We start from the raw sequence: 26,721 nt of genomic DNA, 5'->3' as shown, positions 1-26,721 counted from the left end.
ATCAAGCAAATTAAAGAGGAGGTGAATGTTGTGACGTATTCGGAAGTTCAGGAGTTGGCGCTAGATATGCGTAAATAGAAGGAGCTGCACCTACAAGAGCTGGGCTCTTAAATTGAAGAAGACTTCCTGCACCGGGAATAAAATCTAGCCTTTAAGATATCATCATCATCAGCCTTTTGATCGTCCCACTGCTGGGCTGCGGCCTCCTCTCACACAGAGAAGGATTGAGCGTTAATCACCACGCTTGCTCAATGCTGGTTGGTGATTTCAGACTTTATACTCCTGGTTTCCTCGAGATATTTTCCTTCACTTTTGAGTTTTAGTGGTCCTGAAATACGAGCTTGAAGTTTTATTAAATGCGAACTTGAAACTATAGGTACTTACCGCACCCGGATAAATGTAACGCGTGCATAAGCTATGTTATTGAAGTTTTCATCAGAATACATCCCGTGATTTTAGCGTGAAATTTTATTCAATTAATATACTACCTAACTACTTTAATGAGATGAGGTCTAATGACCATCAACGTGATGTAAACCGTTGTTTGTCAGTAAAAAACAAGCTTTTCTTGAAGGAACTTTATGTAGAAGTAGGTACCTATTTATTAGTAGGTACCTACTTGCAATTATCTGTTGAACATTACCAGCCTTACTTATAAAAATCTCTAATCACCTTCTCAGCAACATTTTAACTAATTACTACTTAAAGTCCTAAGTAGTGATTAATTGTTAGTTAAGACATGCTTAAGCAACGTTTATAAGTAAGAATTTCCTTAAACAGCCCTTAAGTATTACTTATTATTTAATTCACGTTTATAAGTAAGGCTGTACAAGATTATCGCTGTTAAGTACTACCTACTTAAATCTAAGCGACGCAGTACGAACAAATCTCTCAAAACCATTTATTTTTTAAAATTTACAATTAAAGCAAGGGATGATACCGTTCAAAGGGCACAAAACAAAGACATCCAGCAAATTGCAGTCATAGAGCAATTTAAGGAATTCAACAGACTCATATTCAAAGAAAAAGAAACTTTAATTCAAGCATATAAAGTCTAAATTCCACTAACATACTTTCTATGAAAGCAAAAGTGCTTTTAAACTTTGAATGCTACGTCTCCTCAAGGCATATTCAATACTATTTCAAGTGGGATAAGGTTCAATTTTAAGTGCATCGCTTCAGAAGATAGGTTGTTTAAGAATTGAAGATTATAACCATTACCATAGGTTTGCAATGCTTCCATAAGGAGATGATGGAGATATTTTTTCTATAAAGCTTTCACTGTATGGGGTTTTGGGAGAAGCATTTTGTGCTGGTAAGATATTGAACTTGGATAGCGAAGTGATAATATGATGATCTGACACATATAATTGCTGTAGAATTTAGCTAAACCCCGAGTAAATAAAAAAAGGCGTTAATAATGTTAACAAGCTTTGTTCTTATATTATTGTGGAATAATAGTGAAGTGTTCTTTGCGCGAGCTTCCCCAGTGACGGTGGTCGATTTAAATGCTGCCATGTCTCGCTTGATGCAGTCTTTGAAACGAAGCAACGGCCTCTCAACAAAAACGTCCTGAATGGCGCAAACGTGTCGCAGAGGGTCGCAAATTTTGCGATGAAGCCTGGTTCGGAGTGCTCGCTGACAAGAGACAGAAAAGACATGAACATGGTTCGACACTAATGTCCAGTTACTTCTCTTGTCAAGCCTGTGGTAAGAAATGTCGCTCTCGTATCGGTCTGTTCAGTCACGAAAGGCGTTGTATCACGGACACCACCACATAAATCGTCTGCAATAGACGAAAAGGCCGTTGATTGTTCTTTGCGCATTATTCTGGAATAGAGCATATCTGAACATTACTTAATATAGGCATGATATTCAAAAGCCTAAACTCGAGATTCGGGAATGTAGAGGTTCAAGACTGTAGAGACTAGAGATGCTAGGCACTAGAGACTGCAGACTCTCCTGTTAAAACTCTAGACTCTAGAAAAATTATTTCTTCAGGATAGGAATGAAATGAAAGTGAAAAAGACTGCATTACATGACATGTGTTAAAGGTAGATTCAAACGGGTCAAACGTCTATTTAACTTTTTTGTAATAACCCCATATACGTTCATTATTTTAACAGAAACAAAACAATAACCCTTAGTAGTGGTATCAGGACTCTCGTAAAACGCATGCGCGTTACAGGAGGCTGTACACCGCGTCTCCTTTGTCCACAAGGGTGGTTTCACTTAGAGCAAACCGTCGCGTCTACGTTACAACAAATTCTATATACGCAGGTAATATTTTCTATAACTTATTTTTACATAAACTTTCACATATTTTTTGTACTTTTTTCCAATGTTTATATAGCCGTTTTTTGGGCTTTTTTCTAGGTGTATTTTTAGTACTTTTGGTCTGTGTTTTGGTTTTAAATCGGGTAATGAACTGTTGCATTGATTTCGTGTACTTTGGTGAACTTTGTGTTGGTATTTATACGTTCGTTGTTTTTGTTGCGACGTAGTTTGTTAATTGATGGGAAGGGTTAAGCTTGTATTTTGTTTTTATTCTTTTGATATGTGATTAAGTTTGTTTAAATTATAGTTCTTAAGTCGCGTGGGTAGATGACTTATTGTAAATTATGTACTAAGTTAAATACAAAAAAATGATGCTCTTTATAAATTAAATATTCATTATTTTTATATGATGCTTAATAGTGTCGATTTAATAGTTTACTGAAAGATGGGTAAGTTTCAAATACTAGAACAATTTTCATAACTTTTTTTTATGTAAGTTGGTATGTAATCTGCTGTCTTTTTCCGTCGTAATCAAACAATTATTACAAATTAAACAGAAGATATGACATGATATTATAAATAAAATTGATATAATTTCAATTTTCCTTCTTATCTCATTAGGTACTTTGGATGTTAACTTTGAGACTTTTCCTCCATTTGTCGATCAAATATGTATTTGATGGGGTGGTTTCCAAGGCGGGTAGTGAAAGCTTTTCAATGGAATTTTTCTTTTATAATACACCATAAGAAAAGTTCGATGTTTCTACTTACCTACTAATGTGTCTTTTGTTTGTTCCCACAAAGAAATAAAATTTTGATCAGAAAGAAAAGGTTTCGGTTTGATAAGGTTAAAAAACTATTATGTTATGTTTTTGTACTTTGTAAAGATCTTTCATAAATTATGACTTTTCCGAGTTGTCCAACTCTGTCACTGTGATTTATTGAGTACTAGCTTCCGCCAGCGGCTTCGCCCGCGTGGTGTGTTGATAAAAAGTAGCCTATGTGTTAATCCAGGGTATCACCTATCTACATACCAAATTTCAATCAAATCGGTCCAGCCGTTTTTGCGTGATTGAATAACAAACAAACATCCACACATTCTCACAAACTTTCACATTTATAATATACTAGCTTCCACCAGCGGCTTCGCCCGCGTGGTGTGTTGATAAAAAGTAGCCTATGTGTTAATCCAGGGTATCTCCTATCTATATACCAAATTTCAATCAAATCGGTCCAACCGTTTTTGCGTGATTGAATAACAAACATACATCCATACATTCTCACAAACTTTCACATTTATAATATAAGTAGGATGTAGGATTCTCATTAATCTTTTTTATAAAGTTCCGACGTTTATTTTTAGGTAACAAACTGTTTTCCCGCGGTTTCGTTTGCGTCCCGGGGAACTTCCCACACCCGGTGAAATATTTTTTCAAAAGGATTCAGTAGTTTCGCTTGCAAATAAAGTATTTTTCCCAAAAAATCTAGAAAATATAGATTAGTAGCCTGCCTAAATAAGGAACAACCGATTTCCTGAGACGACTTATATCTAAAGACATACGTAGGTCTGTATATGTCCGTCCTATCCGATTCTAATGCCTTAAGACTACTCCAGCCTTTGTGCATTTACTAAAGCTTTGTCTCTGAAAGTAATTAAGGTCACGATCCCTTGAGAGTCAGGGATGATTAAACATACCTAACTCTGCAGTTAAAAGCATAGCTTTTAGTTATAACTACTACCTACCTTCTACTATCTACCTATGATACTATTTACTTTCGGTTTTTGGTATGAATTACCAGCTCCTCTTGCGGTTTCGTTTGCGTCTCGTTGGAGCACTTCGCGTACCCGGACAAACACTAGATATCATAATATAATCTTCTTCTATAAATGGCCTATCTAACATTGTATTAATTTTCAAAATCGGACTAGCATTTCCTCAGATAAGCGCTACCATCTAAGATTACCCATAGACTCGAATGATTTTAAGACAATTTGTCTCAACGAACATCAAACCCAATACGCAACGCTCGACAGCCAAACTTACAACCTCTCCGACCCAAAAATCCACTAATAAAGGAAGAAATAAATAGTCCATGCATACTCTAAACCCAAAGTGTGAACCAGTCCCCCCAATCAAGTGACTCCCGCGGTTCGATCCCTCTTTCCTGTGGGGTCATATGAGCTCATAAATTCTTTACAATCCTGACAGCACTCTGATTTGCATGTATACCGACCATGTAGTGGTCTCCTGTGTCAGTTTGGAGCGTCACAATCGGACCAGCATGTGTCGAGGCACCACGTTTTAGTCTTAGTCTTTCGGGGTTCGTAGAAATATTGTAGTGTATGTGTGTGTGCGGTGTTGTGTTGTGATGCTTGTGTTTGTGTGAGTATGGTTTTTTTATTTATTTTTTTGTTAATGTGAAAGCCGCAAGCCGGTGTTTGTTCTTACATATATAAACTGTCTATATTCTGGTGTGTCAAAATTTTGTGTGCAATAAAAGGATAATGAAATGAAAGCTGCTAGTGTTAATTCCAAGTGATTTTTTTTTACACAAATCTGATAAACACCCCTCTTTTTACATTGGGGCTTAAAAATAAAACTTAGTGTTGATTAAAAGGTACTCAAGGTATATGGCTAAATATTGCAAAAAGTAGGCAGGTACTGGACAAAGTACCTAATCACAGTTATTTTCAAACAATTTATCCAGATCATTTAAATTAGCTTTCGCCAGAGTTTTCACACGCTTTCTGAGAAAACAACTACTTCCCGCACCTGGAGAAAAATATAGCTTTATGTTATTACATATGACGTAGGTATATTACTGCCAAGTTTCGTAAAAAATCGTTCAGCAGTTTGCGCGCGAAGAAGTAGCGAACATACTTACATATTCAAACCTTAATATTAATATAGTGTGCACCTAGAATTGCGGATGATAGAATCCACAATTTTTGACGATTCTTGTCAAAAATTATAAATAAACCTAATCGAAGTAAACCAGATTTTCAGTAACGAAAATGTGTGCACAGTGCATTGCACATAAAGTTATTAGATTTTTTGATGAAATGGCGGATTTCAAAAATTTGCTGAAGAAATTGTTTTTATGAATAACATTTTATTATGCTATAATGATTTTTTTCATTTCAAAACAATTATCCATAGAATTGCTGAAAAATTGAAAGTAATTAGGTATGTAATTCACTGTATTTGTAGATTTGAAGCCACTTGTAACAAGCAGACATAATTTTATATTACACAGTATATCATTAGGTATTCTATCTTCCGCGAGTGTTTTCACTCAAATCTCGTAGGAAATACCTACTTTGCGCACCTGGATAAAAGTAACACTTTTTCAAATCGCGCCAGTAGGTACCTGTTTCCTGAGATTAGCACATTCAAGCAAGCGGACAAACAAACTAACTCTATAGCTTTATGATATTAGTAGGTATAAATTGAACAACATTCTAAACAAGTCCTTTCAGTGCTGTAAATAAAAGGTAGATAAATAATTTATGACAAGCATTTACGAAATAGGAACATAATCTTAAGCACTTAAAATTAGACAACGTTATAACCTACTTGAAATGCGTCTTTTGACTTCTAAAACTAAAAACCAAACATATTCCCAGATGCAAACTGCACCAATTTAATTGCAATTACATACAAAAGAGTTCATTTGAGGGTCATCAGTAAATGCAGGATCGTATCAACCGCGAGTGTTGTCATCCTATCAATTTAATAGGATAGGACGTTTTCAATCAAATGGTTTATTTGTGATCCACAACTCACAGATGGGTTTAGAATTTGTGCCAATTAACTTTGCATTTCTGAAGTTAGTCATTTGTTGCTTCATGCATGTTTTGTTAATACATTTTCGGTCAACTTTAAGTTCGTACATTTAACGAACAAAATGTTCAAGGAGTCAAATAGCTAACTTCAGAAATGCAAATGTGGTTGTCGAGGACGGCATAATTTAAAAGAGCTATAAAAAGCGCTTTCACGCCAAAGACATTGGACCGATTAAAATGAAATTTAGTACCTAGGTACACACATAGCTTAGAATCTAAGAATGGACATATAAATAGGCTACCACGTACATAGGTTTCTGCAAGACACGAACCACAGGGACAGTTAGTTTGTAAATAAATGAGACAAGTGAAAATAGATGTTGCTATTTGGATAGAATTCTCTAGCCTCTAGCTAGAGATCTAGATTAGATATTGTAATGGATGGATTATCAATCAATCATCCTCCGAGCCTTTTTCCCAATCATGTTGGGGTCGGCTTCCAGTCTAACCGGATTCAGCTGAGTACCAGTGCTTGACAAGAAGCGACTGCCTATCTGACCTCCTCAACCCAGTTACCCGGGCAACCCGATACCCCTTGGTTAGACTGGTGTCAGACTTACTGGCTTCTGACTACCCGTAACGACTGCCAAGGATGTTCAATGACAGCCGGGACCTACAGTTTAACGTGCCATCCGAAACACAGCCAATGGTGTCTAAGATATACTTAGAAAGTACATACAAACTTAGAAAAGTTGCATTGGTATTTTCCTGACCTGGGATCGAACCCGCGCCCTCATACTTGAGAGGCTGGTCCTTTACCCACTAGGCCACCACGACTTTTTTTTTATAAGTATGGATTATCAATCAATATAATCTAGAATGTGGGACGAAAAGTTAACAAATCTTTATTCTAAATGTAAATACGTATATTCAGTCCTTATTAACATAGATTTCTCAATCTACTCTATTCGCACGAGACTTCATTTCGCCAAAAAACAAGCTCATCTCAAAAAGTAAATATGTATTTGCAACCATAGCGACTGGTATCCAATTTTCTCAAGCAAATAAACTAAGAATAATGTAGAGGTGTGATGCAAATGTCTGTTCATATTTCTCGGTGTTACCTCGTAAACACAAGCCTGGGGGCTAAAGGGGTGAAACGGGGTGTTATGGTTGTATATATGTATATTTTGTCAAGCTCTGTATTTGTACAGGTATGTGATATCGATTTTATCAATTTCTCCATGCGTTGTACCTTGGTGGTTTTATGATGACGTGCTTTTGATGTTGGTGATGCGAAATTTTTAACTTATAGAAGTGTAATCAAAATATGTCTGTGACCTTGTAGGTAATAACAGGTCAGCTAATGCATTCGCAATGTAAATTGTTAATTACAGAAATGGATGAAGCATTCAAATTATAATGAATGGTAAATTAGCTTCTGCTAATAGTTTCACCTGCGTCCCACAAAGCAACATAAGCCTTTCTCGATAAATGGGCTTTCGTAAATTGAAAGAACAGTTCAAGTCTGCTCAATAGTTTGTCAGATAACCGCGCTCTAGCAAACAAAGAAACGGACAATATCTTCAGCGTTATACTCTTATGAAATATGAAGTGTTTTTATATGTCATCTTTTTACAATCCCACTGCATACTTCTCATACAGAGAATGAATCTCAAAATCTCAATCACCAATTCCTTGTTGCAGGTACAAAATCAACGGCATTCCTAATCTAGTCTACGTACTTCAACGAAAATGTTAATACAGTTCCCCTGAAACATAGTAATAGTGTGGGAAAGTACACGAGATTACTGAAACGCTACGATTAGAAGAAAACGGAAGATAACCTGTAACCATGGAAACGAAAAACGACGTACGCACAGATGACATCGAACTTAGCGCACAAGGTTCTAGCAACAAAACTGGGTAAGCAGAAATATGTAGTAGTTTTTTCATCTTTTCATCATCTTTCAAAACTTACACTAGGACTGGTAGTTCATTAAATGTATATGTATTTCATTCATATAAACTAGAAGGTCCAATTTCAAATATCACAGGCGTGGGTCAAGATATGGGCTAAGATAAGGCTTAGTTATGTGAAAAACTAAATCATACGATCGCCATTTCGCATTATAAAATCTATAGACATTATTGGTAAAAACATTTGTTTTACACAAACGTTTAGGTATCAAGCTGTCCAGAAAAAGAAAGATGCCTTTGATTTATCTGGTACTAGTAATACATACCTAGCTAGATAACATAGCTTATTCCTTGCGAGTTATCCTAATCTAGTTACAAACATAGTGTGTGGATGTTACATACATCTTTGTGGTTCGGTTCGCTTTAATTATCGTATACCGGAATGTAAGGGCCTAATTGAGACTTTGCGTGTTCACTACAATTGTCACATCTTCCTTGAGTAGTTTTTGGGTTTAGGATGCTTAATTTTGTGGAAACAACTAGTTATCGTGTCATTGAGGTTAAAGCTCGCTTTTAAGCACTTAGATATAATATACGAGAACTTAGAAGTTTTGGTCAGTGGGTCATCTTAGATCTTCTTAACGATCTACACATTTCTGAGAACAGCCTGAGTTTATCAAAAATTGGCTATGATTTCGTTTTGATAGCGCTAAACCCGTAGTTTTACTTACAAATTATTCACTCTATTACTTTACTAGATCTTTATAACAAAATCTGACAATTATTTTCTCCTTCACAGCGAAGTCTCAACCAAATCCGACTTACCCGAAAGAGGTTCATGGGGCAGCAAGCTAGACTTTATCCTCTCTGTCATCGGTCTGGCCATCGGGTTGGGCAACGTCTGGCGGTTCCCTTACCTCTGCTACAAGAATGGTGGAGGCGCCTTCCTCATCCCTTATTTCCTCACCCTGTTCCTCGCTGGTATACCTATGTTCTTCATGGAGTTGGCTATGGGTCAGATGCTTACTATCGGTGGATTGGGCGTGTTTAAGATTGCTCCGATTTTCAAAGGTATGTGGTAACTCCGTTTTTGTTTTATGACGCATATAAATGTCATATGCTATACATTTGCTTTTCAGATTTTAGCTTTGAATAAGTTTCTCTTTTGTTTCATTGATAGGTATTTTCATCTTGGCATCTTTATTTGGATATCCAGTGAACTATGTTAACTTTTTTCTTTTGGAAATGATGTGTTAAAGGCATGATTCAATTTGATTACTCCACTAGTATTTATTATCACACCTGGATAGGTTTTCTTTAAATGCCTGTCCAAAGCATCAGTTTTAATTTATTTTTGTTCACTTTACCTAAATTTTACCACAGTTTCAAATAAGTATCATATCTATCTATCTATCTATCCAGGTATTGGTTACGCGGCAGCAGTGATGTCCTGCTGGATGAACGTGTACTACATCGTCATCCTCGCGTGGGCCATTTTCTACTTCTTCATGTCTATGAGATCAGGCAAGTTCTACATTTTACTGAATGTTCAGTTAATCCTATAAGCAACATTATAAAGAGGATAGAGGGGAAATAATATTTTTGATTGTTTACAAAGAATAAACTTAAAAACATCTGGACCAAATTAAAAAAATCTTCTATTGTTGGAAAGTTACACTCTTCCCAAGTAACAAAGACAATTTTATCCCGGTACGAGTAGTAATTCTAGTACTAGAAGTAGGAAAAATGGCTAATAATTTATAAAAAAATTGAAATCGTCATATATCTATATCATCAAAGGGAAAAAATAAATAAGGTTAAATTAAGTACTACATGATGCAACCCGCATTCATGCATTTTTGCCCTGTTAATTAGCCTGTCTGGAGCCTACAGATTCTCTAAAACAGATTTGGCTACAAAACGCATTAAATCAGATAATATTAGGTATATTATTCCATTATACCTCTATGTTATGTTTTTCTATAGTTTCCGTTTTTCTTTCTCCAGACGTGCCATGGCGTAACTGCGACAACTACTGGAACACGGCCACCTGCGTGAACCCCTACGACCGCAAGAACCTGACCTGCTGGTCCACCATGGACATGAACACCTTCTGCACCCTCAACGGCAAGAACATCAGCAAGGCTGTCCTGTCTGACCCCGTCAAGGAGTTCTGGGAGTAAGTTCATATTTGCTTAGACGTTTTTGAGTTTATCGAAGACAGAAGAATGTGGTGAAGGACTCGATTAATAAAAATGTTGAATGAAAACTTTAAATGAGTTGACGTCAAAATCAAAGAATAGAAAACTCGTTAAAACTACACGTGTTGTTAATTAACATCTTTTATTATTTATGAAGCAAAGTTGAATACACCTGACGTGTAAGTTTGAATAGTTGTATCTACATAAATATGTATGAAAAGATGTGTCTATATGAGGATGTGCAAATTTCAATAAGAATTAAATCACTTTATACTCAAAAGTACATGGCGATGATATTCACTCCTTTAAAACAGTTAGTGAGACTTTTACTAAAGTTGCTATTTTATCCTTTAGTTTCAAGAATATCTCCCTCAGATTGTACATACATAGCTCACAATATAATTCCAAAACATATATCAAAATCTATATCACTCCTCATTCTTCTCATACTAACTTCACCATCCCCAGACGCCGTGCCCTCCAAATCTCCAGCGGCATCGAACACATCGGCAACATTCGCTGGGAGCTGGCGGGGACCCTACTCCTCGTGTGGGTGCTGTGCTACTTCTGCATCTGGAAGGGAGTCAGGTGGACCGGCAAGGTCGTCTACTTCACCGCTCTGTTCCCTTACTTCTTGTTGACTGTGCTGTTGATTAGAGGTTTGTGGTTTGGAATTCTTATTGTCGTTAGTTAGGGTTGGTAATTTTGGAGTCTGATTTTAGGTATTATTTGAGCTATAAGGAAGATTGCATGCGGGTATAGATTTCTTTTTTAGAAAAATAGCGAATACCTGAGAAGTGCAATTGGTCATTGATAAATAATTAATACACTCTCAAGCAAAAGATTTTGTCAGTGTAATCAAGACACATTGATGTCCCATTCCTTTTATTCAGAAATAGAGAATCTAACAGTAAATGAACAAAAATCAAAAATAGAAAAATATCCACTAATATGATAATTAGTAGTAGGCATCTCTGATTTTCTCATATTACTTACCACCATCTTCCCAGGAATCACCTTACCCGGCGCCATGCAAGGCATCAAGTTCTACGTGATGCCGAACATGTCCAAGCTGATGGAATCCGAAGTGTGGATCGACGCTGTCACCCAGATCTTCTTCTCTTACGGTCTGGGGCTGGGAACCCTGGTAGCTTTGGGCAGCTATAACAAGTTTACTAATAATGTGTACAAGTGAGTATGAAATTTTGGATCTAGAGAATTTTAGGCGCTAGAAATCATCTAGTAAAAAGCATATAAGTACAGTGAGGCATTTTGTTTCTCGTGTGATTTGACGTTACAGAAATATGTTACTAATTTTGTCGTGCAAAAAAAAATAGGAGATAGTTTTGCATTATGTACTGAATTCATTTGTATGCCTGACGCAAACAAATATCTCTGTGATATTCATGAAGTTATTTGATGAAGTAGCACGAATGAATGACCAATAGAGATAGATGGAAGGCTTTGCCCAGTCGTGGTACAGTCAAGGCTTAAAAAAGCATAATTATATTGAATCAAATAGTTCGATAGTCACAATGATAGAATTGTATCAGCATAGTAGTAGGAATGTATTGATAATAATATTATTTCCAGGGATGCCCTAATCGTGTGTACTGTAAACTCGAGTACATCTATGTTTGCTGGGTTCGTGATCTTCTCTGTGGTCGGATTCATGGCTCATGAGCAGCAAAGACCCGTCGCTGAGGTGGCTGCATCAGGTATTTAGATGTTTTTTTTTTTTAATTTTGTGAGAGAATATATAAATTCTAGTGTTTACAAAGGAGATATTAATCTGCCTTTCAATACACAGTTTTTCGCTACAAAACAAGACGATGTTGGATCTATTAATAGATGAACTTAGTTAAGATTCAATTGTCTTAGTACTAAGATGGTATGATTGACAAATTTTTAAAATAAGACATGCTCTATTTATCCAAATCAAAGCTATAAAGAGAGATGTACAAATATTTGCTTCTAGCGCTGAAATTAGTGCAAACAATGAAAAAAAACATTGCTAATAAATGGTATGGTTATGATAATATTACTAAACTTATTTCCAAAATTCCAGGTCCCGGCTTAGCCTTCTTAGCCTATCCATCAGCAGTACTCCAACTACCAGGAGCTCCACTGTGGTCCTGCCTGTTCTTCTTCATGCTACTCCTCATAGGTCTGGACAGCCAGTTCTGCACCATGGAAGGGTTCATCACGGCTGTCATTGATGAGTGGCCCAAACTCCTCAGGAGGAGGAAGGAAATCTTCATCGCTATTACCTGTGTTATCTCGTACTTGGTTGGGCTTTCGTGTATTTCTGAGGTTAGTAAATAATGTAGTTATTTTGGCAACATAATGAGTTTTAATGGCAATATTCCTCGAAATTGTTGACGAAAAATGTGTTCGCACAGAAGGGTTGCTATTCCGCGGTCATGCTTGTAATAATACATGTTTGCAAGCAATTTGGAACTGTTAGCTAGAGCCAGTAGATTAGAAGAAGCCTTCAACGCTTTGAAATCTCACCTACTTCTGAGCTTCGTGTAAACTGTGAGAAAAAACAAAAAATTGTCTGTTCAAATAAATTATGGAATAACAAAAGACATTTCGGCATAAAATGTATCTGATTTCTCCAAGGCCATACGATGTCTACCAGGCTACAAATCTCTGTATTTGACATTGACGGGAACAGGAACACTCATTGAAATTCAATGTACGACTTCAAAACTTCTTGTGAATACAAAATATCATTCAGAGTGCGGAAAAATGTGATAATAATATTGTATGGTGATTTAAAAATAAAGTTGTTTTTTTAACAGTGTCTTAAATGATAAAAATTACACTAATAAAATAATAGTAGTAATGGTAGTACTAGTGAAGTTATTTGATAAAATGTTAGATGAAGATATTTCAAGTTCAGAAAATCAACTATTTAATTTATACATCACCACAATAATTTTCCAGGGAGGTATGTACGTCTTCCAAATCTTGGATTCGTACGCCGTCTCCGGCTTCTGTCTGCTGTTCCTGATCTTCTTCGAGTGCGTCTCCATCTCCTGGGCCTTTGGCGTGAACCGGTTCTACGATGGCATCAAGGAAATGATCGGCTACTACCCTACTATCTGGTGGAAGTTCTGTTGGGTCGGCTTCACTCCCGCTATTTGCATTGTGAGTATGGAGTTTGATGTCAAGATTTTTTATATTATCATCATTTGCCACCACTTCATCCAGTTACATCAGGAAACAGTTCTTGATAACCCAGTAGCCTACTCTGAACAAGAAAGACTTCTTAGAAAAAATGTTTCTGAGGTTATGATTATGGTTTTTTGGATAAAGTTCGTCAAAGATCTACAAATGACTCCTGGGCTTGCCAACCATTTACTGTAGGTACTTTTCGAGCCACGGAATAGGATCGACTCCGGATAACACAGCTGAATTATTAACTTGTCTGCCTTCTTGTAAAATTATTTATTTTAACTTTTTTTAAGTACCACATTTTAATATATTCTATGATTCTTTTTCAGAGCGTGTTCATCTTCAACCTGGTGCAATGGAAGCCAATTAAGTACATGAACTACGAGTACCCCTGGTGGTCTCACGCTTTCGGCTGGTTCACTGCTCTCTCCTCCATGCTGTGCATCCCTGGGTACATGGTCTACTTGTGGCGCGTCACTCCTGGGACTTGGCAAGAGGTGAGGACATTTTTCTGATTTTTTTATTTAGACACATTTGACACTTGGTTGGGTAATCCCAAAGTAACCCATCTAAAGGTTGTGTTTTGTATGCTAACATAATTTATAAAATACATATACGTCTTACGTGGATGTATATTTTTTTTATATTATTCCAATTTTACACACTCAGGTCATATAGGTGATTGCAAAATATCATACATATAAGATATAACAATTATTGAAAAAATAAGCATCATATTTAGTGACTTGCATGTTATTTTTTATGTTAAGGTACAAACCTTACCTCAAAACACTGAACATTTCTGAAATCATCTAAATATTTTTTTTTTTTACAGAAATTCCACAAAATCGTCCGCATACCAGAGGACGTGCCCTCTCTGAGGACCAAAATGCAGGCTGAGGAGCAAGCCAAGCACAACAAGGCTTAAACCCACTCCCTCCCACTTAACATCAGGATCTCAGACTAAGGGATTCGGAAAGTAGCACCTTAATCCTGTATGGTTAGAGTTGATATTCCATTGGAGTTATATTTCTTCAGAGTAGCTATCGTATTATATTTGCGGAGGATTTGGTTATGAAAATAATTATATTATTTGAAATATTGATACTAACCATACAGGATTACATACCGTGGGAAGAAAAAAGAAATTCTAAAACAACGCACAATTTTATATCATATCCTATTTTGTGCCAAATATAACTGTGCCATATAATGAATTATAAAATCAAAAATATTATTATACTAAAATGATATTTACATATAACGATTATTAATTCAAAATCTATATTGTAACTTTGTAGTCGTATTTATCGTTTATTTAAACGCATTATGTTTTAGATTTTAGAATAATTTGATGACTTTCCGTTTGCCGTGCGTCGACATGTTCATGTACGTTTATAGGTACGATAATTAATTATAATTATATTTAGGTTTAATTTAATGTTTAAATGTTAACTATCTATCGGTCTTCCATGTAGCTGACGATTAGATTTTAATATACCTAATAAATGTTTATTTGTTATTGCTGACTAAAATCTGGTGATATTATTCATTAAAATTAAATATTTTATTCAACATAAAATACATATTTTGCGGCCTAAATTGATAATAGTGAAGTTTCAGATTTGTCACAAAAAAAATATCTACAACGAAAATAAGTTATTTTTCAAACTGGATTTTAGTCTTTAACTTCTAAGATTAATTTATTGTGTATTATTAAAGCTTTATATAAGTAGAAAAATATAATTATATGTGTTATCCTTTAAGGATTTAAACGTTAGTTTGATGTTAGAGAATAGATTTTTAAGAGTTCAAAAGCGCTTCGGGACGCGTCGATTATATTGAATCTAAATGGTGTTTTAAGAAAATTTAAGATTCATATTGTTGATCATTCTTAAATGCATTTAATCTTATATATGTTAAAGGCCTATGTATTAGTTAAGTATCAAAATATTGTGTTGTATAAATGGAGTTTACGGTTGTTTTAATGATCATATCATTAGGTTTACTAAATAGACATTGAGATTATGTGTTTGGTTAATCAGCTTTAAATATATATTGTTTGAGTTCAATTTCAATTGAACTGTGTACTTTATTAAATCGTATGATAAGTTTAATCATGTTTCAGAGTCATTGAGACCTAAGATATTAAAATCTCTGTGTTCCAATTGAGACCAAAGAATCTAAAAATAAATAGTCTATGCTACACAAACATTTAAAAATATATTATACTGTAGATTTTATATAAATATTGACAAATATATCTTTCTTATAATTTTTGTGTACAGATGACATAATTATTTTTCAAAACTGTCATGAATGAGTCAACAAGTCTTTTAATTTATATCTTATTGAGCATATTTTTATGTCATTTGTTAATTAATTATGTACACAAAAATATTTAATCACTTACTACAAATACACTACTTAGCGTGTTCAAAATAATGTCTATTTATACTGTCAATTTTAAATATTATATTTAGTAGAAACTTATAATCCATTTATAAAATTTCTATACAATTTATAAAATTAAGAGAATCAAATATTTAATCCTATAATTTTATTATAACTGTTTACCTTTGTAGTGTTTGAAGAAATTTTATTATAAATTAAGTGAGTTATATAAACATTATAGATCTGTATTATAAGAATAAGATACTCGTAGCCCGATTTTGTATAAATGAGTGAGATGAAACACAATTAGTAGATGTTATATTAATTATATTTTGAGTAAGATATTGGACACTAAGCAACAATAATAAAAAAAAACACTAAGCATTGAAAAAGTACCATCTCAAAAATATTACGGTATTTATAAAGGTACCTCATTTTTCAGTAATAAAAAAAAACCTCTGAATAAAATGCTTAAAGTGTCTATTATCTCTCAAATTGTGCTTTGTCTAAGATAACTGTGCTTCCATGTATATTAAATATAGTAAAATTAGTAGAACAATGTATTAACGTAATTTTTAAAATTAAATTGATGTACTATACTTTCCTCTACAAGATTTTTGTAATCTTCAACTACAGAAAAATATCTCTTTAACAAAATATACTGATAGATTGGAAAATCACTTTTTGGCAGTAATTTTAATAACTTGAAATAATATCTTTATGCATGAACAAAATATATGAGGTTTTAATTATGGAGAAAAAATACTAAATATTTAAACATACTAGTACTTAGGGCATTAAAATAATTTAACAGAGTCATCGATGAGCCGACATGTCATTTTATTCAAATAAATATAATTTTCATTAACTTATAAATTATAAAATATACAAATATTACAAAATAATTATTCTTTATAGTTTATTTGTATAATTATTTTAAATACAAAATGTCATACTGGAGCCATAATATTTTACGAAAATAATATTATTATAATTTATAATTCGATGATTATAAGTTTTTATTTTTGAAAAAAGTATTTCGGAAAAATATGTAACGTAGTATGAATCGTTAAAATATTTATTTCATTAAATATTAGATTAAAATAACGAGTTTTATTTTTTAAGCTTTTGATTTTTCTACCACTTTCCTTAATTTAAAATCTAAATAAATCCTTACCCCGGTTTTACATTTCCGTAAGTTGCTTGTGTAAAAATTACTAAAATAACTAAGTTGTTAGAAGTTCTAAGAAATTCAATGGGGTCCTCCAGGGCTAAAGCCTGCTTTAATTGTTTGAAATAGTTACACAAAGGGCTTAAGAAGGAACATGAAGGACTAATCAGTAAAAGTCTGACTCTCTACAAAAGTACATTATACGGCCTTGCACAGGCCATAAAATAAGCGATAATCATGACGTCATGATGTCAAAAGATTAACTATTTGACTAATTCATTAACGAATTTTTAGCACACGCTTGTAAATTGACCCGTTCCTTATAAGAACTATGATGTAACTGCGTGGGTTCTATCCTTGGAGTCTAAGCTACAAAATAATAGATTTATTTATTGCCTAGACGATAAAACTGGCTAAATATGTGGGTGCTACACGGAGTAGAGAAAATGAACGGAGATGGTATAATGCAGGTAGGTCAGGCGCCTTCTTCTAGATCACATACGTACGGTGGACATGATCAAAATGAGCAGTAACAAGTGAATTAAAGAGGTGTTCAGATACTTTGAGACTTTCTATCAACGAATTTGGAATTTAAAAAAATGCCCGATACAAAGAAGGCGTGTGAGGGCGACCGGCGAAGACAGTAACTTTCCTTGTCCGCCTTGGGTCTTAGGAGATTTTCATTTTGGCATTTCCGCTAGTAATTTTGTTCTCCATGGAGTGCTATTGTTTATATTCCTATTACATGCATATTGATGTTAAACGCATGCCTCTATCTGATGTTACAACATGACTTTCAATCATCTCTGGTGGAGAACTATTTGATATACATTTTGGGCAACGACGTCTTTATTTGGCGAACTTTTTAAAATATGAATTTAATTAAGTGAATCTGGGATATTGTCTGGGTTGCCAACAAACGTTACCGGGCCCGGCAGGGTTGCAATCTCTGCATTTGCTTGGACACAGGTGCATTCTCTATTTCTTCACTCTCATAGCCCGACGGGACAGCAATCCGACACGACCGGAGAGAGGTCACAAATAGGACCAACATTTAGGTATGTGCTTCTCCGATGTATCAATACCCAATTTGACTACTAGAGGAACGTGGCCGGAACCCAAAATTAACCTAGTGAAATATTTTTTATCGAAAGTGTTTTTTTTCTCATGTCTGTAAGCTCGTGTAGGCGACGTTCATTCCGTATGTGGAATGTGTATGTGGAAGGCGTAGGCTCATTACAGCCTTACCGACTCTGACATTGTATAGCTTAAGGCTTTCGTTATGTTAAGCAGTTATTTAAAATCTATGAAGTGTTTTGGTTGTTCTGTAATCATAAGAGCTAATTTTGTTGGGGTTAGCTTCCTGTCGCAAGTGAATGTGTCTGAGTACCAGTGTTTTATATGAAGCTATTGTCTTTGCCTATCTAGTGTTCTTATTGAGTTAGCTGGGGAAACCAGTTTTTCCAATCAACGGTGTTATAATGAAAGAAATGCCTGATATCAATCGGTCAATTCGATTCGAGCATATGTACAAGAATTTTGTAACTTTGTTTGAACTGAAATTTAAAGGATGATTAAAAGCTTCATCCACATAGGTTCTGATCTATTATATAGTATGGTTTACGTAAGCAACATGCTCAACAATTACTCATCCGGCTACACAGTCGGTGCTATTAGCATACACGTAAATAAAACGCTTGACAAGGTAACTGAGCTTCTCTGTATAGGCGTCCGAACCGCCATTGCGTTGACCGCCTAAAAATATAAATTCACCTCAAGTCAGTACTGGCCTTCGCAACAGAAATAAAACTTTATTTGGTATTACATATTCATGGATACATTACACAAGTACTTGAAGCAATTGTCTGGGATATGGTATTGAGATTCGATCTGAGGTTAAGCTGCGGGATTGTTCGAAAGAGTTACCGCGGTTCTGGTACATAAAAGGCCTACGAAGGAACATGATGGGTTTTAGTTAGTAAGAGTCTGACACTCCCTCATGCTGCTAACCCACAGCGGTAGGAGTAATTCGATAATTTTCCAAAATAAAAAGAAATTTTAAGCTGCGATTTACATAGTCTATGGATGGGTCCCGTGCATCGGAGAGCACTTTAATGTCAGTCTTGCACCTGATCTCTCTCCGGTCGTGTCGGATTGCCGTCCCATCGGGCTATGAGAGTAAAGGAATAGTGAGTGCATCTGTGTCTGCGCAAATGCTTGTGCACTAATGTCCTGCACAGCTGGCTGATCTCCTTGTATGAGAACATCCGTCGTGACCGACAATCGGCTAGGAGGACATTATTGGTTAATAAGTTCTTCCGTACTTCACAAAGTAAAGGGTCCCATCTTAATCTCTGCCAATTTCTTTGTCATTTGTATATCTGTGGCAGTCAGAATTAGAAGTCTGAAAGTCTGACAACCCGTAGTGCGGTTGCTCGTAACCAACAAAGTACAAAGTGGGTATTGTGTGCCTAGGTAACTGGGTTGAGGAGGTCAGATAGGCAGTAACTGTTCATAATTAGAAAAGGCTTGGCTACATAACTGAGAAAGGGCTTGGCAAATAATATTGGCAGTTTATAGTCACTAAATAATATTTCAACAAAGCGATGTGTGTGATTGCTTTTGAATACCAACAGGCGCCCTTGTAATAAGCAATACTTCAAATTCTAGTGTCTTTTAAATAAAGCATGTAATGTAATATATACAGCGTGTTTGTTTGAACGCGTTAATCTCATTAACTATTTAACTGATTTGGCAAATTCTGTGTTAGATGTCGAGGAGGGCTGATAGGCCAATTTTTATCCGCGTGCGCGAAGTAGCCCTCACCGGACGTGGGTGAATCTGCGGCAGAGGCTGATTATAATATCAGTAAGGATTAATTAAACCAGATTTATTAAATACCTGTAAAAATATAAAATTAGCCTAGAATAAATTCAAGATTTTTTCACGTCCACAAGGATTGCCGTCATTTACAGTAGGTATGTAGGTATATAATTTTATTTATTTATGTAGATTATAATGCACTCAAAATTGCATTAGCATTTTATCACTCAGCTCGAACATCAACAAGGAATCAAACCCGCACCGATACGGTTAGTCCACTCAAATGGTTCAAACAAACTTCATTGTGGGCGAACGGCAAGTTTCTGAGAAATGCTCCCAAGTATATACAAACAAGAATTATGGTCAAGCACGAACGGTTTATTATAGTTGGGTTCTTGATACTAAAATATGTGGCTAAAATTGATTATTACTTCTAATTTGTTTATCTTTAGTAAGGTTTGTTCATCACCGTTTCTTTATTCAGTAAAATGGGTGAAGCGGTGAAAATGGGTTTTTGGTTTGGTTGCTTTACAATATGATTGACGTGCAAAAGCGCTAATTTAACTAGCCTTTTTTCAAGAAACATATTTCACTTTATGGTATAGATAAACTTTCTAATTTTGCGACAGGTAAAAGAGATCAGCAGTACCTCCAATTAGAAAAGAACGAAGAAGTAAATATATGTTTTTAATTGCTTGAGTAAAGACGCATAAAAACAATAAACAATTTATATGAAACTTCAAGATATAAATACCAATCATTCTTATTAAACCGACTGAAATCCTACATGATAACCAAAAAGTGGTTTTGCAAGATTCCTTTACCGTAAAATCGAACTGTAGGAATTAAATCTTCTGATACTGACCCAATGACATGATTATTAATGCACTTGATGGTAGTGGCTCGGAGGTTAAGAGGACTGCTTTTCAAGGCTGAGGATACAGGTTTGAATCTGGTCGATCCATTGATTGGATCATTTTAATTATTGAATACAAAATTAAATGCATAGGGAGTTACCTAGACTGTCAAGGCTGCGGGATTATTCGAAAGAGTTACCGCGGCCCTGGTACATAAAAGGCCTACGAAGGAACACAATGGGTTTTAGTCAGTATAAGTCTGACAGTCCCTCACGCTGCATCCACAGCGGGAGAGGTCATATGATGATTTCCTGTCTTATAATAAACGGGAAAATAGGGGGTGTATAGAGACTCTACCAAAACGTTATTTTTACTTCTCGTTTAACAATGTTATACTTATCTATAATAAATCTTATTAAACCATACAATAAATAAAGTATTGAATATGTATGTAATATATGTATAACCAAAAATACCCACCATTAGTGTTTAAGGGCCCCCAAAACTTCTAACGACGTGATTACCGGGCATCTCTAACCAAACATTTGGCTAAGCAATTAGTTAGTTTAACTGCGACAGTGAAAACTGTTAACTTTATCGTAATCTCGCACTATCATTGGGGAACAAATATGCTTATGTGACGCAATTTAAGTGTTAAAAGGTGTTGCATAATAGGACTTAACATCTTTGATACTTGGTCTGTAGCAGCTTCTAGCGTCTTCCGAAATTTCTTTGAAGTAATCTCAGCCTTTTCAAATGTGGATGATAACGTATGGCTGTCAGAAACATCGATCTAAAGAAGAGATTCAAAGTTACTGACTAAATACTGTGTTTTATAGAGGAATTTAGTTGAACGGTTTCCTAACTTTCTGGCTTAGGTCTGCTGGTAATGCTTAAAATAAGTATCTGATACTCTTCAAGCTATCCTGTCGTGATGTTACATCGTCTTTTTATCTGACAGGTCTTCAGAGACTTGAACAATGACAGACGTGCCACCAGTAAGTCATGGAATGGTGATGAATGGTCATGGCACAAATCCCGCAATGTGCCGTCCAAAATAAGACACCATGGAGTTTCTTGGCAATTCTTCTCTATAGAAAGCTACAGCAGTAGGTAATATAAGAGATAACTAGAATCTATGAGAGCCCCTGCACACAGCAAACCTTTAATCAGTAGATAGTTTGATCCGGCTCACATATCGGCATGGAGATGAATGGTAGCGCGCACATTACAACGGTCAGGTATCCGGCCAGTATCATACCTACTAAAAAGGTTGGATTCACATCTTCAAAATACACTGGTGACCAACCATCCCAACATGTCTACACTTTGCAGTGCTCATTTTTTTTGAAGTCCATATGTCCTATGCAAATTATTTCGACGTCCGAATCCCCTTATCAGTAATCCCGTTGCTTCCAGTACCTTGTAACCCCGTAGGCCATGGTTAGTGTCCATAAACCCGTTTTTAGACTGAAATAGGACATTCGAACATGTCCTGAGACATTCCGCTTAGTCAGCCGCCGCTCGCGGTGGGAGGGAGGACATAGATTATGATGCAGATGGTATGTGTCAATTGAGGAGAGCATTGTGCCTACAAGATATTCGATAATTTTAGACCACATAGAATTTATTTATACACACAACCTTACATCTTCCATTAAAGCACGTGCCTAATGCGGCAGATGGGTTTTTATTATTTCTAAACTAAAATAAAAAATAAACACAAATAACAAATTAACACATACTTATAGCTAACTAAATTTTATTTATTTTACAAAATGTTTTGCAAGATTTATTTTATGCGTTACAAAGAAAACATGGTGTTCTCTCCTGAGAAGGTTCTAGACGGTATACTATGTATATTGTTTAATAACCTATGTTCATCATTTGTTTTATAAGTAACGCTATTAAGACTGATCCTCTGATATTACTGATGTCTGTATTGAATGCACCTTTTTAACTCTTAAGCTCTTTCCTCGATAGTTTTGGGAAAGAAACTTTGCAATGTATAAAAATCACATCAATCACACAGGCTTATATAAAAAAAGCATATACCATGATACCTTAAACACACTATTTATTTTTGTTATCAAGGAATATTATACCTATCCTTTTTCGTCCCATCTGTCCAAACCAAATAATCTATGCCAAGACAGAGACGGGTGCAGTGCAAACGCGACCGAAATAGATTGCGCTGTGCACGCGCTTGCCACACTCCTGCGCCGCGCGGCGTTCAAAATAAGGACCCATGGATGTTCCACGTTTAAAATTCAAATTCTTGACATTCTAAACTTTTAATATTTTTTTCATAATTGTCATGGCTACTTAATTTGTGTGCCAAGTGTAAGACTTAAATTTATTTTTTGGATATTTTGGACAGTATTTTTGTGAAAATGCGTGTGTGTTTTTTATTGTGTTTGTTCGTCTGTGTGACCTTGTATCCAGCTGCATATGGTGAGTTCATTAATTTTACAAAAAATGGGTCCCTGCCGATTTTGGGTTTGGTTGCGGGAGTTAAGATTTATTGCTTACTAGTCGGGATTTGAGAATGCATTGAATTTTTGAGTTAGTTTTTATTTTTTGATTAAAATAACAAAATTTTAATTAAACGCCGTTCAATTGAAGAAGAAGGTATAATTTTTTATACAAAAAATATTTAAAATCCCAATAAATATTTTTGTCGCAGATTTTTTCACATTTTTTATAAATTAAAGTTATGAAGTTAAGTTAAATCAGTAACCATAAATATAAGAAGCAGTAATACACTACGATTTCTAGATTTCGAAATTCTATTTGGGTACTTACTTATATTTACTTAACAGATTTAGAATCACGTGGAAAAAAGAGAAAGATTCTTATCATAAGACGTACTAATTCGCAATTAGGAATATAATTACACCCTAATTAAGAACATGTAGGTATAAATACGATTGAAATACAAACACTTATTACAGGATCTTATCTTCTATGTTCTTAGAAGCTATCAAGTTTGATATATGTAACTACTAATACTCTTAAATAGGCAGTCTTTCGTGTTTTGCATAGGTATAAATTACAGCCTATACCTCTCCAAACATTCTCCATAGATCACTCTACCTGTAGGTGAAAACCGCATGAAAATCCGATGAGTACTTTTTGAGTTAATCGCAAAGACTGCCACGAGGCATTATTTTATAATATGTGGAGAAGAATTATAATTGCATATCTCATGTATTCATTATATATATCATAAGATGACATATCTTTATATCTAATCAGTATTGTTCTTTCTTAAGACTGTTTGTTATTTATAAATGTCGTGTGTGTTAACAAGCAAGGAAATGTTAACATCATCAATATAGGATATGACATGATTCTTATTAGAGCCATTTAATCTTGAAGAAGATTATTTTTTTATAATTAATATAAACTTACACCTATTATCTATCAAAATCTAACTTATTACCCACTAGCTTCCGCTTCGCCCGCTGCTTCACCCGTGTAGAGTTCGGTTATATTGCGTTTCCAAGAGAATTATTCAAAAGTCCGGGATAAAACTATATATATAAGTTTAGACGTGAAAGCGTAACAGACAGGCAGACAGACAGAGTTACTTTCGCATTTGTAATATTATAGTTCGGCCATTCAGAGAATGCGTTCCTGACACGTCGCGATTGAACTGACGACGTAACTTTGCAATGGCGTTGCAGTTACGATAAAAATATTTTTGCTGGTTGTTTACCGTTTTAACAATTGAGGAGCATTAAAACAACATTATTATATCAATAATCAATGAATGTAGTTACGTCGTCAGTTCAATCGCGACGTGTCAGGAACGCATTCTCTGAATGGCCGAACTATAGTAGCGATAAATCAATTTAATAATTATTATAAGGCATCGAAAAACTCATTTCCCGCCGCGAGCGTACCCAAGAGGCTGGCAGCATTGCCACGTTGGATAGCAATGTTTAACATTTGACCAAAATAAAAACCAGCTCTTGGGTCACTTGAAGTGTCAGCAAGTCACTTCGCCAGGTCTTTAAAAAGCAGATGAGCACTTGGACCCCTCGGCCCGAGGGTTTGCGTATCTTCATTTGCATTTCTATTTCATACTAGCTGACCCGGCGAACTTCATACCACCTAATTATTGGAGGCATATTTAGTAAGTCACAAACACACGACACAATACTTTTTTAATTTTTTCCTTATTTGCTCACCGTTTAGACCTACCCTGGACTACGACAACCATTTTAAAACCAAAATCAGCTCAATCGGCCCAGTCGTTCTCGAGTTTTAGAGCCCCCGCAGACCACAGACTTTTTATCGGCCGATAGTTTGGTCGGGCTCTTAATCAGTACGCAGATGTAAGCAAGTGCGCACACTATGGCGATTTGGTATCGGCCGATAAACAAGTTTGATGGGCTTCCCGATTCAATTCAAACTAAACTGTCGGCAAACTATCGGCCGACCGTATAATCAGTATTGGCTCCCTACCACACGCGCACACATAACGATTTTTTAGTGGACCGACTAAGCCGATAGTTCAGTTCGCTCCGTAAAATGGCGTCGCCCAATTCTCAGTCACTTATTTCGGAATTTTCGATCGTAACTTTGATCGAGGAAGTCGAAAAACGCCCTGCACTTTAATAATCGAGTAATTTGGAATGCATAGTGTAAAATTTTCCATTTAATAATCTATCACTAAAGATATGATGCACCCAATACTCTCGGGATCTCTTTTTAATTATCCTTCTCCGGTGTATGAGAGCAATAATAACATTTCTATGCAATGTTTTATTAATTTTCATTGTGCGGTGCGACCACTCTTTTCACCAGTTGGTTAGAAACTAGCAAATAGTCGGCAGACTGTTGGATAGTTTGCGCACTCATCACCGACTAAACTGTTTAGTTGGCTCGGTGTGCGTACTAGCAGGCCAACCCGACTAAACTATCGGCCGATAAAAAGTCCGTGGTCTGCGGGGCTCTTAATCAGACAAACGAACAACAGTTCATTTTTATTTATATAATATCGTATTTGCGTAAGAGTAACAAACATCCCTATAAGTATCCAAACTTTAACGTATATAATATTAGTGTCATCTGATGTGAATATTTTTGCAATTAATTTAATCATCATTATCATCATCTTCCTGCCCTGTTCCCAAAGTCATTTGGGGTCGGCGCAACATGTCTTTTTCTTCCATTAATTTCTTCCATTCTTTTTTAGTCATTCCATTGCAATTAATTTAATAAAACTTAAAAATTACAGTAGATCCTACCTTATAAATATTTATTATACTTACTTCTTAACAAACATACCAATTAAATGCACATAAACACCAGTCGTTTAGTTATCATTCTACCATGAGATCATAAATGCTTTTAAATTGATCCGTAGCCCTCAAGTACAATTAATAATCTTCCACGCCGATTTCGGCAACGGCGACCACTTCGACCCTAATGGCGTGCGTGTGCTCTCATGTGGCTGGAGTATCCAATTTTGTGCGTGAAAGTCCGCGCACACTGCGGACATGTCAGGGTACCAGCCACAAAGTTGTAGTTGATAGCTACAGGTGGTCGAGCTTTCAACTCATCTCGTTTGGCATCCAACTCAGAAAGTCGGCGTGCTTCAAAGTCAAAGACTTTGGCTTTAACGCGGCTTCTCCAGTCTCTGCGGTTGGATGCCAGATTCTCCCACTGAGACGGGTCAATGGAACAGCTTTTCATGTGACGCTTCAGCACATCCTTGTATCGCAGCAGCTGTCCGCCACGTTTCCGCTTGCCCTCCTGCAACTCGGAGTAGAGGATGCGCTTGGCCACTCTAGTATCCGGCATGCGCAGTACATGCCCGCACCAACGAAGCTGTCTCCTCATGAGGTATGCTTCAATGCCACCTACATTGGCTTTCCTCAACACTTCTGTGTTACGCACACGATCAAACCAACGGATATTTAATATTTTGCGCAGACATTTGAGGTGGAAGCGGTCTAGTTGCTTGATGTGGCGTCGGTACGGTGTCCATGTTTCCGCTGAGTAGAGTATACAAGGCAACACAACTGCCATATACACAGAAACCTTTGTGGATATCTTTAGGTCATGGGAGCTGAAGACCTTCTTGTCGAATTTGCC

The 26,721-nt window shown here is 35.8% G+C and overlaps 2 protein-coding genes and 1 long non-coding RNA gene across 3 annotated transcripts in view; 2 read left to right on the top strand and 1 right to left on the bottom strand.

Moving 5' to 3' along the window:
- Positions 1–7,780: 7,780 nt before the first annotated feature.
- LOC124642793 (sodium- and chloride-dependent GABA transporter 1) lies at positions 7,781–14,595 on the top strand. Its single transcript, XM_047181448.1, has 11 exons — positions 7,781–7,990; positions 8,784–9,055; positions 9,407–9,508; positions 9,992–10,163; positions 10,654–10,844; positions 11,196–11,376; positions 11,779–11,903; positions 12,254–12,498; positions 13,138–13,341; positions 13,698–13,865; positions 14,204–14,595. The coding sequence occupies exons 1-11, from the start codon at positions 7,920–7,922 to the stop codon at positions 14,294–14,296; spliced, it is 1,824 nt and encodes a 607-aa protein (XP_047037404.1). The 5' UTR covers positions 7,781–7,919; the 3' UTR covers positions 14,297–14,595.
- On the bottom strand, positions 10,311–11,782 carry LOC124642794. Its single transcript, XR_006985818.1, has 2 exons — positions 11,182–11,782; positions 10,311–10,831 (listed from the first exon to the last, which is right to left on the bottom strand). It is a non-coding gene; the product is annotated as an uncharacterized LOC124642794 (long non-coding RNA).
- Positions 14,596–22,805: 8,210 nt separating the features above from the next.
- The window catches only part of LOC124642825 (fibulin-2), a 41,358-nt gene continuing 37,442 nt past the window's right edge, over positions 22,806–26,721 (top strand). The window contains exon 1 of the mRNA XM_047181548.1: positions 22,806–23,067. Coding sequence (XP_047037504.1) covers positions 23,007–23,067 — 61 coding nt within the window. The 5' untranslated portion in view covers positions 22,806–23,006. The remainder of the gene's footprint in view (positions 23,068–26,721) is intronic.

Source organism: Helicoverpa zea, chromosome 25 (genome assembly GCF_022581195.2).
Source record: "Helicoverpa zea isolate HzStark_Cry1AcR chromosome 25, ilHelZeax1.1, whole genome shotgun sequence".
NCBI lineage: Eukaryota > Metazoa > Arthropoda > Insecta > Lepidoptera > Noctuidae > Helicoverpa > Helicoverpa zea.
Note: the sequence above shows the minus strand (reverse complement) of the source record. Positions and strands in the feature narration are given on the sequence as shown.